This window comes from Punica granatum, chromosome 6 (assembly GCF_007655135.1).
Source record: "Punica granatum isolate Tunisia-2019 chromosome 6, ASM765513v2, whole genome shotgun sequence".
Taxonomy (NCBI): Eukaryota; Viridiplantae; Streptophyta; class Magnoliopsida; order Myrtales; family Lythraceae; genus Punica; species Punica granatum.
In genome coordinates this window covers 18775640-18792946 of record NC_045132.1, presented here as the reverse complement: position 1 = coordinate 18792946, position 17307 = coordinate 18775640, and the positions used below count along the sequence as shown (strand labels likewise).

At 37.2% G+C, this 17307-nt stretch overlaps 2 protein-coding genes across 2 annotated transcripts; one reads left to right on the top strand and one right to left on the bottom strand.

Annotated features, from left to right (window-relative positions):
- Positions 1 to 206: 206 nt before the first annotated feature.
- Positions 207 to 4034, bottom strand: LOC116210316 (receptor-like protein 43). Its single transcript, XM_031544176.1, has 2 exons — positions 708 to 4034; positions 207 to 526 (listed from the first exon to the last, which is right to left on the bottom strand). Exons 1-2 carry the CDS (start codon positions 3659 to 3661, stop codon positions 517 to 519), a joined length of 2964 nt encoding a protein of 987 aa, XP_031400036.1. The 5' UTR covers positions 3662 to 4034; the 3' UTR covers positions 207 to 516.
- A 7682-nt stretch (positions 4035 to 11716) lies between these two features.
- On the top strand, positions 11717 to 12530 carry LOC116212529 (17.3 kDa class I heat shock protein-like). Its single transcript, XM_031547191.1, has one exon. It carries the CDS (start codon positions 11829 to 11831, stop codon positions 12303 to 12305), a length of 477 nt encoding a protein of 158 aa, XP_031403051.1. The 5' UTR covers positions 11717 to 11828; the 3' UTR covers positions 12306 to 12530.
- The last annotated feature ends 4777 nt before the right edge of the window (positions 12531 to 17307 follow it).

Here is a 17307-nt window from a genome sequence, read left to right as displayed (position 1 = left end):
GATCCCGGGCACTCTGCCTGCAGGCTTCATTTGCACGAAAGAGCAAGTATAGTATCGCGTCTCGTTTCTGCTTATCAGTACGCTTCCTTGCTATACAAGCGAGAAACAGGAATAGTCTCAATCTCTTTATCGTAGCACATCAACTATCAACTCCCACGAATAGCTATCTAGAACAAAAGAGAACTGTAGTGCCGCTGAATCCACGATTTGGCGAATTGAATACAACAGAGGATTATAATCCTATTTCTGATCTCAGTCTAACAAAATAAAGTTGGGAATTCAGGGACAGAGTTGATTATTCAAATAAAGTACAACACTGAGGATGCATGCAAACAGAACATTAAAAGAGCATAGTTTCTATTATACCAAGTGAACACAAACAAGGAAGGACAGATACACTGGAAATTCTTGGAAAATAAGGTATCTGAAGCTCTAGCATCATCAGGAGGACTCTTATTGATGGCAAGCGTCGGAAGGCGTCCTGCCTGTCACGTCACGCAGTCCATTTCACTGGCCTCACCTACCCCTGAATGTAGATTCAAAACAACTTTCTCAGAAGAATCAATCTAGTAGCACTACAGAAATTAAGTATTAAAGAAATTCCGAAAGAAATCCGCAAGCCGCAGGCTTTTAAAATATTGACAGTATATGTTACTGGAGAACTTGTGATACTCAACATGAAGGAAGAAAATTTGTGATGAAAATACCTTGCAGGATTTCCTGGAGCAGCTCCTTTCTTCAGCTTGTTTGTTTTTATAGCCCAATATTTCCTCTCAACCATTTTTACCAGCCACCAGGGTCTCCCGGTTACAAGTACGAGATATCCTAGTGAAATCCCAAGTACAACTCCACATCCAAAGCCCATCAGAACTGCTCTCTTTTCGATCCAATGAATGGATTCGGCCTCTTCACCTTTAGGAGAAGTTAAAGGCGGCGACGGCTGTGAGTCAGTCCCACATGCTTTTGGCAAGGGATGGCCACACAAACCAGGATTCCCATCAAAGGAATCAATCTTAAATGTGTCTATCTGTGCGCTCTGAGGGATAGGTCCTACTAGTTGATTCATTGAGAGATTCAAGTGGGAAAGGAACGACAGATGTGCCAATGTTATCGGAATCTCCCCTGTGAGCCGGTTTGAAGACAGGTCCAACCACTCAACATTATCCAAACTTCCAATGGAAGAAGGGATGATGCCGGTAAGATTGTTGTGAGAAAAGTTTAGCCCCTTGAGTGCCTCTAGCTGTCCAATGGCTTCTGGAATCTCTCCCTCGAAGAAGTTGCTAGAGAAGTCGATGGTTGTAAACACCGTAAGAATTTTCACCAGCACAATCTCCAGCCCCTTCATGACCACCACAATGGAATCTCGATAAAATTGATTCTGCCCACCCATATATTGTAAACCACTTCTCTGAGTTCTCTCTTCATTCCTCATGGCAATCAAGTTGGCAATGTACTTAATCGGAAGTGGACCTGAAAAGTTGTTGTTTGAGAGGTCGAATATCCTCAGTTTCTGGAAAGGATGATCAGTTTTGCTAGAACTATCCACTGGACCATGGAACCTGTTGGATCTCAGTACAAGCACTTGCAGATTTGGAAGAGTTTCCAACCAAAAAGGGAACCTGCCCTCCAACTCATTTTTACTGAGATCCAAAACCTCCAAATTCTTGCAATATGCCAGAGATCGTGGCAGGGTGCCTCCGAGTCGATTTTGACACAAGCGAATCGTTGTCAAGGCGGTATTTTGGATGAACATTTCTGGTATCAGACCAACAAAATTATTTGCATGGAGATCCAATACAGATAGAGAGGCACTCAACTCTATGAAACAACGAGGAATGGAGCCAGTCAAGCTGTTATTTGATAGGTCGATGACCTCTAGCCCAAAAGCCTTGCATATCTGATGAGGAATGTTTCCACCAAACTTATTATCTGAAACAATGAAGTATTCAATAGTAGGTGGTGGAATCGGAAGGGGACCTTCAAAGTTGTTATCGGAGAGGATTAAGCTTGAAAGCTGAGGAGGGAGGGGAATTTCGTTAATGACCCCATGAAACTTATTTGACTGCAAATCTATAAACGTTAAGCTGTAGAGGGTAGCATTTAGCCAGTGTGGAAAAGTATCATATATTTCATTGTACCTAACATTTAGATGACTTAAGCTCCTACAATTAGCTAGAGATTGTGGCATTGGACCTTGCAATAGGTTGTTGCCCAAAATCAACCTGACAAGGCTACTTAAATTTCCCAAACATCTCGGAATGGTCCCATCGAGTCTGTTATTCGAAAGGTCTATAAGTCTCAGTGAACTCACTTGGCAAATTGAAGATGGGATCTCTCCAGTAAAATTGTTGGAATAGAGATGCAAAAGTGTCAATGTGTCCCTCCACACTCTCCAAAACCATTCATGAATCTCTCCTCCAATGTTGTTTCCGGACAGGTTTAATCCTTCTAGCTCAGTTGAAGAATTCAAGAAATATGGGAGTTTGGTCAAGTTATAACCAGGCAATTCCAACCATTTGAGCCTTGGGAAGGAACAATTCCCATCGTTCTGCAGCAACAAAGTGAGGTTGTTCTCCTCAGGGAATGGTGCAAGGGATAGATGACGGAGATTTTTGAGCGATGCAAACATTTCAAAGTCCACGGTGCCACTGAGTTTGTAACCACTGATGAACAAGTCGGTGAGGTGGTGAAGCTTTCCGAGAGACTGCGGAAAGGGACCAGTAAATTCGGTGACAGAGAGGTCCAAATAATTCAAGGATGTCAAGTTCCCAACCGAAGTAGGAATCAATCCGTGGAACTTTGTATATGACAAATCAAGGGAGACGAGCGGACCAGTCCAATTTGTCTGGGGGAGAGTGCCCGTCAGATTAATATTAACAGAAAGGGAGAGACTGCGGAGGTATGGGAGATGGAAGATGTTATTTGGGAATATCCCGCGCAGAAAGCAGTTAGAAAGACTCAAAGATGTCAGAGTGGAAGAGAGGTTGGCCAAGGAAAGAGGAGAAACTCTAGACATATCGACAAGGTCAAGAACGAGTTCTCCCATATGAGTGAGATTACCAACAAGCCTTCTGAAACTATGATCGTCTTCTATTGTTAGGCCATAGTTGACAGAGAGATCAAGTGAAATTAGGTTGGAAAGGTACTGAGAGATCACTTCAGGAACGGGACCCGAGAATCCCGAACATGAGAGATTGAGATGTGTCATAGCTGCAAATACACTGAACCTGGGTGAAATTAGCGAGCCACTGAAGTCGTTAACAGCAAGATTGAGCCCCCGAAGATTCGAGAGCGAGAATAGGGTGCTGTTGGAATGAAGGGTTCCATGGAGCCAACTACAACTGAGGTCGAGGCTAATCACGTAATTTTCAGATGTGTGGCATGTGACCCCATCCCATGAGCAGCAATCAGTGCCATTCTTCCATGAGGCTGTCTTCGGATATGAAGTGTTGGCCGGGTAACCGCAGTAATAATCTGCAGAGGCATCCAATGTGATGGTAAATGAATTGCCGAAATGGAGCAAGGCATGGCACTCACTGACATGGCTTGGGTGTTCCGACCAATAAGGGGATGATGTATTGCTGGTGGGAAAAGCAGCAACAACAACAATAGGTATCAGGAAAGAGAGGAGGAATAGGTAGAGGCAATTATTTTCCATCATCTTCTTTAATTAGTGGTGCTCTCTAATGTTGAACAATCCAAATATATATATATATATATATATATATACACACACACCACATCACCATTAGTCATACCAGAGGGTTGACCCACGCTCCGCGTGGGAATGAAATTTAAAAATAATATATTTTTTTATACTGCAATTAATATTTGATGATGAATAAAGGTAACATTTGATAAGTAAGAGTTAAAAGGAAAAAAAAAAGGAAAAAGGAAAAAACAAGTTAGGTAAGAAACGAGAGAACCTGGGAGTGGAAATGGGTCATGGAGAGAAATGAAAGAAAGAGGGGAGAGAGAGGAGAGAGAAGAGAGAAATGTGGAAAATAGAGAAAAAAAAAAGGTGGGGTAGTTATTTGTTATGAGATAGTGAAATTACTATATCATCTTTTAATTCAATGGGTAATAATATTTTAAAGAATTTCAGGAAGGGTAAATAAGGAAAGTGAATGTTAGATAAAAACTTGGCTTATCCCATTTGTAGTAGTATAGATATATCTAATAGCATATTGTCATTGATTTAGTATATATTTTAAAATATTGTTATTTTGAATTGGTAGGAGAACATAATTCCTACGCAAAGATCGCCCATGAATAGTACAATCACCAAAAGAGTTATAATAAAAAAAAAAGAACTGTACTAATAAAAGGGGTCATATAGCTTATCTTATGCATATTTTATAATTAGCTTATATCCATTATTGACTCATAAAGTCCAATTCTGAATTGTTTCTCAAATAATATAAGTCTAACCACATGAATTTTGATAAATAATTAAACCTATCCAACATATTTTTCATGTAATTGTGCAATTACTCATCAAAATAAAACGACAAATTCAGTATAAACATAAGCTTGTCTAGAATAAGAATTAAATAAGAGAGTTTGAAGGGATAGAGACAATAAGAGAGCTTGAAGGGAAAGAAGAATCTAAAGAGAGAACTCGAAAAGGGAGGAGAGGAGTAGAAAACACAATCATAAACGACAATATTAATTATTTCATTCTCAACTTTAAATTAATAAATATTATCATATGGTGTGTATTTCGAAATTTTCTTATAATTAAAAAATTCGAAATATGATATGTATACATTATTTCCTTCCTATCAATTAAGACATTTCACTATAATAATTAAATAAAATATGTCATATATATATATATATATATATTATATATATGTTACACGTGCACTTTTCTAATGATTAAATAACAAAATAAAATATGGATATATTTAAAGAGGATAATTATTTTTTTTGATGTGAACCATGATATTTGAAAGTTCAATTGGGTCCTGACTAATCCAGTTGAATCGGGTCGGCCCACTAAGTAATAGAGCTCTCTCAGTGTAGATTTTCTTTATTCACAAAAACTTGAACCTAAGACATTACTTAAACAGAACAAGCGCCAAACCCCTTGAACCAACCCACGTTGATCTAAAATGGACAATTAATATGTGAATATTTCATTAATAAATATATAAATGTTTTCTTGGTATAAATGACGATATGGAAACACGAGAGAACTCGGGTGAGGATTTCAACACGTGATGCCATGAGAGACTAGTTCGAGTGTTATTTCACATAAACAGATATATAATATATGAAGGGGAGTTATATCTGAGGATATATATGAGCAAGAATATAGAGCATAATATTTATCGGTTCTTACAAATATATATTCTTACAATCCATCCTAGTCGCTAGTCAATATCGATATGTTAGGTGAATTTAATGTTAACGGAATATATGTATATATCCACAATAATATACATAAGATTATCGATAAATAATATAACATTAGTCCAAACCAAAAAATATATATGTATATATCAGATAATATTGCCTTTCTAAATATATATACGCGTAAATATACGGGAAACAAAAGGGAAGGCAGAACAAGACATATATAATAATATATTCTATGTACGATCTTAAACATATGTTTTCTCTTCTTCTCCAAGTTTTTCATTTTTTTTTTGTTGAACCTTTGATTTGTTGAATGAACTTTTTAATGTAAAATTGAAATTGATTGTTTTGATATTGATTGTTTTGGCAGAATCTCTATTGTAGTTTCACTATGGGTGTCGCCTCAGTAACTGTAAGACTATTTTGATTTCTATACTCTGAATATTTCTTTTTAATTTTATTTTTATAAGTTGCCGAAAATCTTTTCTCCATGGACTTAGAGTTCAGGAATTTTATTTATTTATTCTTAATTCTTTGGTTGAATTTTGATTGGTAAAATAAGTCTTTTAATGCAACTTTCAAACAATTGCTTTGATATTGATTGTTTTAATAATATTTTCTATTGCAATTCCATTAATGGTGTTACTTCAGTAACCGTAAGACTTCTCTCGTAAGAAATAATAATAGTTATTATGTTATCATTTGCAAAGACATTTAGGTATCTTTCCGAACTTTATATGCATATTGTGCTACAAGCTCATTCAACCCACCAACACCGATTGACCTATGTCAATTTGATTGTTTCAAAAAGGATTTATCAGGTTTTCTCTTCATTTATTTTATTATGATATTTTACTTGGAGAAATTATTATTTTCTATGATTGATATATTTGCTCGCATATTTTCATTCAATTAATCTTTTCACACATTTATATGGAATTTTTTTTTCTATTGATTGATTTGTTTGCTCACATATTTTAATTCAATTTTATATTTTTTAAATTTTCTTTAACGAGTTTTTAATTAGTGCATATATTATAATATTTTTCTCTACTAAAATAATTAAGATATTATTTAAACGGTTCCCATGCAACACACCGATATCCAACTAGTTTCTAATGAAATTAGTATCCATTAATACATGAAAGAGTACGAGAGTCTCATATCAATTTGTTCAGATTGTTACTACAAACAATCGCGTAGTTTGCTTGTGCATTTGCTTGCGCAACGTGCGAATTTTCATCTAATATATGTTATAATGGCGTTTACTAGCTCCACGGATAATACAGAATTATTGGAACATATCATCAATGTGTCCTGGCCTATGTGTCAGTCAGTGAGAAAATAACAACAATCCGCGCCCTCAAGTCACACCAGCACGTTTTTTACCATCCCATCACTCTTTCATTATAATCAGACGTTCTTGCTGAACCTATCAATTATTAAGGTCGACAGTAAGCAAGGGGATTATATCAAATGATGCGACTCTGCATATAAATGTAGAATCTGTCTAAGACTTTGTACAGTTGAATGCGCGATTATTAACTGAAGCAAGGCATCACCCTCACCTCGACTTCATCTATAATGAAGAGATTAGAAGGTCCATTCTCTTGAAGATTAGCTCTTCCCTGCAAGCACTTGACAGCCTAATATATAATAAGGATAGACATAGGTCTTTGTCTTGTTATTATGCAGAATTTTCTTCAACCACTAAAAATGAAAGAGCCAATGGTATTGAGGAAGAGAGCCTACAACAATAGCGTACGGTCACTGGCATTGACTGATGGAATTGACTGACTATTCAAAGTCGTTCGGTCACTGGCATTCTGACAGATAAACTAATTCCATTGCAGGATCTTCTACAATTCAATCACCATTTACAGTCGAAGGGATGATATGCGCCCGAGTTTCAATCGTTGAGCCAACTGCAAGTTTCTTGGACGTCAATCAAGGTTTCCATATATATCCCATCAGTCAAGCATGGTAAGATAGAAAATTAAAACAATAATTGATGCCCGAAGTTTAGGCATTGGTCTCCTTTGTAAAAAATATATATATAGATATATATATCGATGCCCGGAAGTCAATCTAATCATCTTTTGACTTTCCCGTCACTCATCCTTTTCTTATTGAAGCAAGAGATTTTCAGTCGGGCATGCTCTGACATCTTACGCTGAGGTATTCAGCAGAACTGTTGTAATTTTTCTTTCTATCTGTTAGTTAAGAGTGCAATCATATTATATGATGCAAATTTGAATATAAATGCAGAATCCGTTTATTGAGACTTTGCACCATCGAACAAGGGATAATAGATGACAAGAAAACGTTGACAGGATAGTGTTTTGGGCTCTCATTGCCCATTTTGTTGGGAAAATTATCTCATTCAGTAGCTCTTTTAGCTCCATCCATATACAGCTTCAACCACGTACATATCCATGGCATTCTTCCTAATTAGCCTCCGCGACCATGCCGTGTGAACTTTATATGATCTTTATCATGATTGATTATATCATGATCACCTAAGCTTTGGCAGCCTCAAACAGGGTTCATGTGAAAAACATGAATTGTATTTGTATATTCTGATCATGTTGTAGAGCTGGCAGCAACTGACTTCGTCAGCATTTTCCACTCTTCTCACGATAATGTTGGAATGACTATTGTTTGCAAACAAATTAGTTCTCTTTACGTGGTGAATGTTACGATATGATGTCACAAACAGGAGTTCAGGGCTGCAAATGAATAGCGTGATCAAGCAGGACACATGAACAGACACGAGCTTAAAGGCAGAGAAAGTTTCAATTTGGTTTCTTCCTCCATTTATCTGGGGCACTCCGCAAGGCTTCCTTTGCAGAAAGCGCACGTGCAGTACCATGTTTCATGCACTCTCAGTTGCAATATGAGAGAGAAATGGGAATAGCCTCGATCTCTTTGTCACAGTGCATCGGCCAACAGCTTGTAGCAATAGCAGTGAGAACTGAGAAGATAACTGCAATTATGCCGAATCCACAATTCAGCGAAATGAATACAGATGTCCATGGCATTTCTTCCTAATTAGTCTCCGAGTCCATGCCGTGTGAACTCCACATGATCTTTATCGTGATAACTTATTTGATAATTACCTGAGCTTTGGCAGCATCAGGCCGTATTCATACGAAAATAGATCGTATAGTCTAATCGTGTCGTGGGGCTGGCAGCAACCGACTTTGTCAGCAGCAAAACTTGTACCAAATGGCCCAGACAGAAGTTGTGATCGAGTTTGAAAGTTGTGCGCACAATCCGAATAATGCGGGAATGACTATTATTGGTGAACAAATTAATTTTCATTACGTTGCGAATGTTGTGCTATGATGCATCAAAAGCGAGTCTGCAACTCTGCAGTTGTCTTTCTGCTGAAAATAAATCCTGTGATCTAACACGGCGTTCAAGATTCGACTTTAAGAGCAAGTCAATGAACTTGCGCACTTCCTAAAATACGGGAAATACTTAATATGTCAGAAAAATCTTGAAAAATCATATAAATACTAGATTAAGATAAGAACTCATACGATAAAAAATCGTTGAAATCCGATGTGCTGGTGACTCACAATAGCCTCCCGAAATTGCTGGTATGGGTTATCATGGACAGACCCGGATTGCGCAACATCCCAACTTCGAGAGTTCGGTACTATATAAAACTCCAAATCATGTGATATAGATGTCTACGGAAACCTCACAGTATGAACTATATTTTAGAAAGAGAAAATTACACCATATATCTATGATTTTACTGAATTCTCAAATCTATCTTATGCTTTAAAAATTATTCAAAATAGCTCATGGTTTACATTTGGTTCCAAATCTATCACGGCATTAATTCTTCCATCAACATGTAGTGGCTGTGCTGACACAACATGTTTGAAGATAATGGTGCCTACATGGAGCGTTAGTAGGGCCATACTTGCCACGCTGGAAATTTTTCCTGGATAGATTTAAAAAAAAATAAAAACTATAGGATAGTGATTGAGAATTGGGTGAAACCATAAGATATATGGCGTAATAATTCCTTTATTTAAATTTAGTAATAAATAGTTATTAATTATTTATAACAAAAAAAATCAAAAACCAATCAAAAGATGGCGGTAAAAGTGAAGTTTTAAAGAAGAAAACTCCATGGCTGGTCGAACATTCCGCGTCGACGACTTACTAACATTACCCGAGGCCACTCAAGTGTTCGTCTTGTTGTTCCTCATGGTGACTGTATTAAGGATCTTTTGATCGGATTAATTCTCAATTGGCTTGTACTGAATTGTTCCGGGGATTCTGTCATATCGGATATGTGGTTTGTTCTCTTGTTTTGTTAATGAGGGATGATCATTTAACCATATGTGTTGATGTGGTCATTTTCTTAGTTGGCAGTCGAGATGGCTAACCCATGATCGACAGTCTAGTGTCTATGTCCGCTGATGTTCTTGTCGGCCATGCAATGTAAATTAGGTTTGCTATTAATAAAATATTCACCGCCATCTTTTGATTGGTTTTTGATTTTTTTTGTTATAAATAATTAATAACTATTTATTACTGAATTTAAATAAAGGAATTATTACGCCATATATCTTAAGGTTTCACCGAATTTTCAATCACTATCCCATAGTTTTTATTTTTTTAAAATCTACCCTGAAAAAATTTCTAGCGTGGCAAGTATGGCCCCACTAATGCTCCCTATCGATGCCGTTAATCTTCAAACGTGCCATGTCAACACGGCCGTTACATGTTGACGGAAGAATTAAGAAAAGACAGGTTGAAGTTGGTAGTTCGTTATGATTTTCAGAAACTTCAAATCGCAATAACTTTCAAAACTGTTTAACGAAATCCAAATCCGTAAAAAGCCACAAATTCCTTGTGATTGGAGGAGTTTATTCATGTATGAAATGTGCCAAGAGATCATCTATACCGTTATCTGCCATTAACTACCTCCAAGAGCTGTCTCTCTCTACAATGAAGTCTAATCAACCAAGAACAATAACAGTAAATTAGAAATGAAGTCTAATCAACCAAGAACAATAACAGTAAATCAGAAATGAGGTTGAAAGCTCAACAAAATACTTGAACACGACAAATTCATAGACCGTAAGTCCTCCATTTGACGAGCTAAGCCCTTGCACTCATCGCCACAGACCTCACGGCACTCTGCCATCTGTCTTCTCTCTCTCTCGGCAGAGTAGGAACGAATGAGTTGCCAAACCAATTCCAATTTTTCCCCCTACATTGGTCCCTTGAAGGTTTCTTATTTCAATTAGCCCCCACTAAACTCCTTTTCTTTCTAATTCAGTCCTCCAACTATCCATACTTAACACTATCATCAGGATGGGGTATTACACAACGTGTCCCAACCTTTCAAGAATCCCTCATCCAATGTTGTTTTCAGAAAGTTCCAATGATTCCAGCTCAATTGAAGAATTCAAGAAATATGGGAGTTGGTCGAGTCAAAACCACGCAATCCCAACTTTTTGAGCCTTGGGAATGAACAATTCCCATTGCTTTACATCAACAGAGTGGGGATGTTGTACTCTTCAGAGTATTGTCTAAGGAAAAGGTATTGAAGATTTTTAAGCGTTGCAAACATTTCAAAGCTCAGGGTGCCACTGAGTTAGTTGCCGTTAAGGCCTAAGTGGGTGAGCTGATCAAGGTTTCTAGGAGTCAGCGTGATGGTTTCAGTAAATTCGCTGGCACAAACGAACAAAATAACTCAAGGATGCCAGGTTCCCAACTGAAGCACGAATTGGCCCGTGGAAATTTGTAGACCCCTATTGTTGTAGTAAAAACAATAAGTTTCTTACTATTTGTTTATTCTCAAAATTAATAAATTTTATGTTAAACAACAGAACTCTTATTACTTTATAGGGAACCTAATCGACAGTCATTCAACACACTATGGCACTCCACTTTAATTAGTTTATGTTATCACATCCTCCTCACGTGGAGCATCCTGATGGAAGCCAAATAATTTTAACTCTTTATTTTTTTTCCTTTAGACTTTAGATAAACTAACATAGAGAAAACCTTTTTCTTGTTAAGGAACTTTATTAGCAATTGAAATTGAATTGAACAGATTTGTAATTCAAGAAAGTCGTTCGTGTGTGTGCGAAAATAATGTATACATACAAATTCAAAATCATTTGAAATAAGGGTTTTTTTTCATCAGAGAAATAGGCAGACTTCTGAGTGGGCCGAGTCATGAGGACATGGGCCGAGTCCCCAATATGGACTGGCTTCTGGAATGTGCGAGAGAAGCCCACAGCAACGACATTTTAGATTAGTGTCGGTTGTCGGTTGGGAAACACGAGAAACTCCCAGAAAACTCGGTTCAGAGTATATATCCAATCAGGTGTCCTCTGTTGGTCAATCGAGGGATTGAGTCATCCGCCTATCATACAAAACCAATTGAAGAGCTTCTTACCTTCACGAGTTCTAAGATTAACTCAACAATGTCGCTGATTCCGAGCTGGTTCGGTGGGCGAAGGAGCAATGTCTTCGACCCCTTCTCCCTCGACCTCTGGGACCCCTTGAAGGACTTCCCTTTCCCTAACAGCACCTCCCTCTCGGCTAATTTCGGGGAGAACTCGGCGTTCGTGAACACGAGGATCGACTGGAAGGAGACCCCGGAGGCGCACGTGTTCAAGGCGGACCTGCCGGGGCTGAAGAAGGAGGAGGTGAAGGTCGAGGTCGAGGATGATCGGGTTCTCCAGATCAGCGGTGAGAGGAATGTCGCGAAGGAGGACAAGAACGATACTTGGCACCGTGTGGAGCGGAGCTCCGGCAAGTTCTTGAGGAGGTTCAGGCTGCCCGAGAATGCAAGGATGGATCAGGTCAAGGCCTCCATGGAGAATGGGGTGCTCACCGTCACCGTCCCCAAGGTCGAAGAGAAGAAGCCAGAGGTTAAGGCCATTGAGATCTCGGGTTGAGGTTTCAATATTTGGGGTTCCGAGCAGAGAAGTGTATCTTTTGTTGGAGTCGAGTTATGTCGTTTTGATCTGAGTCATGTGATTTGTGAGGTTATATGTTGATGATTATGTTCGTAATTTCGAGTACCTCGGTGTCATGCAAATCACTAAGTAATTAAGGTTTAATGGCAAATCATTATGTTGTAAGTTGGGATCAGTCCTCATCTTGACCGGATGTTTTGGCATTATCGGCGCTGTTTACGGCATGCTCTTTCACTACATTGTCCTAATTTTGCCCATTTCAAGAAATGTAGCCGAAGTAATGGTCAGACATGGGTGCCAAGTATGAATGGGAAAACGGTTACTGCTATACGTGCTAGTTCCACGGGGCTAACGGAAGCGTAAAAGGAACAGAAATTTAAAATTTTCTACTCGTGAAATTAATTCCAATACCTACTAGAAGAGTAAGAGTAAATAAAAGCGTACCTGGAATATTTAAAGTTGTCGACCGAGCGTCCCACGCGTGACGCCTCTACTGGTATCCACACCGACTTTGTCGACGAGTTTTCGAGATCGGCGGTGCTAGCGACCAACACTCGAAAGAAACACCCCGATGCAACACCCGAAATTTATTAGACTAGTAGGATTAATTCAAATTGAACAATTCAACTTGAATTTCCTTACACTTATACACGTACACCCATATACATGTATATATATATCTCTTATATCTAAACATGCATGCTGCCCCTTTTATAAGCAATATGGGGAAGACAAATTCAAAGCCCCACCGATGTGGGATTAAGGAGAATCAAGGCTCCAAGTGACATGTGTAAGTCTAGGTGACATCATTTAATTAGTCCATGTGTATAGCTAAGTGTTATCATACAATTGGCCCATGTTTCTTTCTATAATTGGCTCCAAGTGGTTCCATAAAAATAACCACTTAGCACACCATTAAATCTAATAAATCGGGTCTAATTAATCAGCAAATTTAATCTCATTAAATATCCGATTAATCGGTCGCACCATAAATCATCTAATCTTTATTAGATAATTTTGTTGTTTCAAAATATCTCGTCAAGTTAGTCGTAGTGTGTGACCCTGGAGGTTCCCAATTACGTTGATAGTAATATCGAAATCTCTATTTTAATATTACAAACAGTGAGCGGCATCTAGCAATGCATCACTGTTACTCAAGTAATCAGAAAGTCAATTTCTCGACGAACCTCGTGACCTATATTACCGTGTAATATAATCCATTGTCCTCTATATCTCTATTGAGCCCAAGGCATGGTCGATGACATCCTTGTATGGCTTAATATCTCTCTTTCTTGATTTACCGGGTAAGTCTATCAGAGCAAATGAGCTCGATATCATTATATCGACTCATTTGGGTATGCATACACTTTTAGACTTAACCACCAAGTGGCCGTGAGATATCGCTCCCGTTTCGTAGGAGGGACAAATCCTATCTTGGTCACTCACATTCTTTTCCATGCTTTGTGGCATACCCAATAACTATCTTTATAACCAGCCAGTTACGGTGGCGTTTGACAGTATCAAAATATACGACATTACACGTAGGAATCCATGGTGACCTCAAGTCAAAGGACCATTACACTATAGTCACTTTGAGATATGCTAATGACAGTCACGTAACAACCCATGTAGCAATCTCATGGCGGGTCAGTCCAATACACATTACTCTTAATGTATACATGTGGTGTGATTTGATATCTCCATATCCATGACCTATGAGATTTGGTCATCAATCAACACTCACACTAGTCTAACCGTATTACTGTTGTCCTAATTAACGATAATACTTTGACTATGGACATTTAGGAATAATGTTCAGTAATTATAGGATCTCACAATCAAGTCACACTTGATGCCTATTGAACCTACTATTCCAAGGACATTATTGTGTAAAATCATATTTAGCGCAATCTACACAATAACAGATATGCCTCGTTTTATAATGAAATAGATATCATATTACAAAACTGATTATAGATTGCCTCTAGGGCATACACCAATTCCCAACAATACGGACCAAAATTAGGAATTCAGGAGAATACGTTTGGTTTCATAGTTAAATTAAGTTTGATTTTGATTTTGATTTTGATTGTGGAAAAAGACAAATGAGATGGTATTATAAATTTGACTTGGAAAACGTGTGTTTTTGTTGCGTAGTAGGTAGAGTTAAAATCAAAATCATGATTTTAAAATTACATCATGAAATCAAATGGGTCCTTCGAGTTCGAAGAGTAATAAATCCCATCCCATGGTTAATTAAATATGACTTCGTGGAATGCCCATTGGAATGATCTATATTGCGCGGCGCCATGCCAATAATACTGAGCTCTTGACTGGTGCTGCAGATTGATCTTCCTAACTGTTTTTGGTTGCAAATGGAAGACAAAGAGGGGTTGTAACTTTAGGCATAGCTATAGTTTGTTTTTGATCTACCAGTACAGTGGTATTAACATGGCTTGATACGAGTGAGACGCTGTCTCTTCTTGTAACTCCTCCGGTTCAAATCGAGTTGTCATATCACAAATGTTCTGGCATTCAACTGTAAATCTCTTGTGGGACTTGACAATTGTTTGACATTTGACTCGAATCACTTGTGGAACTTCTCATGATTGCCATTGCGTGTAAACTGAACAGGTCACGCAATGAAATTAGAAGTTCTACCAAACCAAAATGTTTGTCCAAAAGTTACAAATCTAATTCCCTAAATTCACATTCTAAACCAATTTATTCTGCTCAATTTCTATCGTCATCGCCGTTCATGTTTTTGAGAAAGTTATTTAACTACATTATATTATTATTATTATTATTATTATTATTATATTATGTATATATAAAGAAGCTATTTCAGGTCTCATTATGAGACACCTTTTTGTAATATATATATATATTTCAATTTCTTTTCCAATTTCTCTCTCTTTTAACCTCTATAGTCGGATCTTATTTTACAGTCAGATCACTTATTTTCAAAAAAATAATCCAATTTTTGTTTAGAAAATTCAATAAAATTTTTTATACTGGACATTCAAATTTGGACATATGCTACGGGAATTCTCTATGGGATCTAATCTCTCGTTGTTTCTCAATAGTTCCATGGTAGAGCGGTCTGACTGTTAGTTTGGTCATAAGTTAGAATCTTACTTAGGAAGATCTGATTTATTTTGCAGTATCTTTTTTTGTTTTTCAAATTTTAGATTTGTGAGTGGGAAATTATTTCTCTCTCCTATATGTCTTTGCCTTTTGTTTTAATTCCCTTTTTTATCTAGAATTTTTAAACTTGGCCCGACAATGTAGTAATGTAATCAAGTCAAATGATTCGATCATTAAGATCAGAACAATTATTCCTAAAAATTTATTTTTTGCATTTTTTATTTAGATATATTTATCCTTATTACATGCAAGTAGTTTTCCTTTTCCCTTACAAGTACTACATATAAAAATAATATCACCGATGAAAGCGAGCATTTAGCATTCTAATATAACGTCGTGTTCACAAGTAAAAACGATGGCTACAAGCTTTTCTATAATTTTCCTTTATCATGATGTGATCTGACACAATGCATTTTACTTTATTTTTCTCTATCTATTTTACCTTTTTTTAAGGAGTTATACCTTTTTTTTAATACAAATTTTCACTTACAAGCACTGACTTCTTTTTCTATACTATATCATTTGTAAGGAAATATACTAATTATACACATACTTTTTGAATTGCAGATAATATTTTTTTCACTTTATCCATATGAAATGACCCATTACCATTTCAAATATATTAAGATATTATTAATCATATATAAAAAATGCAATTATATGAAATATGAATTTCTTAATATTACATCTATCTAACATATTATTTGAGGGAATTTTTATACCCTTGGTGAAGCGCTGGCATGTTGCCTACTTCATAAAAAAGAGAGAAATTTACACCTAGAAATTCAAAATTATTGAAAATAAACAGATAAATTTGGATCATTGGGAAGAGTTTTGAATAGAGAATGCATGGAAAGGGAGCACCACGTAGTCCATTCATGTTTGAATATGTATATATATATATATATGTACATTAATTCAGAATTTTTTAAATAGATCCTTTTCTCATAAATATTTGAGCAGATCCTCAGTTCTTTCTAGATTGACTTTTCAATTTTTCTCTCACTACTACTAGACTACTACTCTTGCAATGCATGAATTTTTATATATTTATTTTATTCAAAGATGTCCTAAAATACTTTTAGAAGACAAATATCATAACTAAAACATTTGCTATTTGATCAATTCGTATTCTAGTAGGTTTGCTTTGTGAGGAGACCACTGTGAAGAGACCAACACCTAAGCCATCGGATCTGGGTCACTACAGTGGAGAAGACCGCCATATGGAGAAGGTCGGACTCGAGTCATCAAGCAGGAGATGGTGATGCCCTCACCATATCGGCTGTGCAGAGGGATTCGGGAAAGCTTATTGCCTCAATAAATCATTCAAATCCCCTACATTGGTCCCTTGAAGGTTTCTTATTTCAATTAGCCCCTAGTAAACTTTTTCTTTCTAATTCAGTCCTCCAACTATCCACACTTAACACTAGCATTAGGATGGGGTATTACACAACGTGCCCCTCCACATTCTCCAAAACCATTCAGGAATCTCTCCTCCAATGTTGTTTCCAGAAGTTCCAATGATTCCAGCTTAGTTGAAGAATTCAAGAAATATGGGAATTGGTCAAGTTAAAACCACGCAATTCAAACGTTTTGAATCTCGAGAATGAATGATTCCCATTGCACTGCATCAATAGAGTGGGGATGTTGTTCTCTTTAGAGTATTGTCCAAAGGAACAGTATTGAAGTTTTTTTAAGCGATGCAAACATTTCAAAGCCCACGGTGCCGCTGAGGCCTAAGAGTCAGCGGGAGGGATGGGACTGGTAAATTCGCTGGTAGAGAGCTAAACAATAACTCAAGGATGTCATGTTCCCAATTGGAGGAGGAATTGGC

Coding starts and splice junctions, on each gene's coding strand:
- LOC116210316 (XM_031544176.1), bottom strand. CDS start 3,661: ATGATGGAAAATAATTGCCTCTACCTATTCCTCCTCTCTTTCCTGATA.
- LOC116212529 (XM_031547191.1), top strand. CDS start 11,829: ATGTCGCTGATTCCGAGCTGGTTCGGTGGGCGAAGGAGCAATGTCTTC.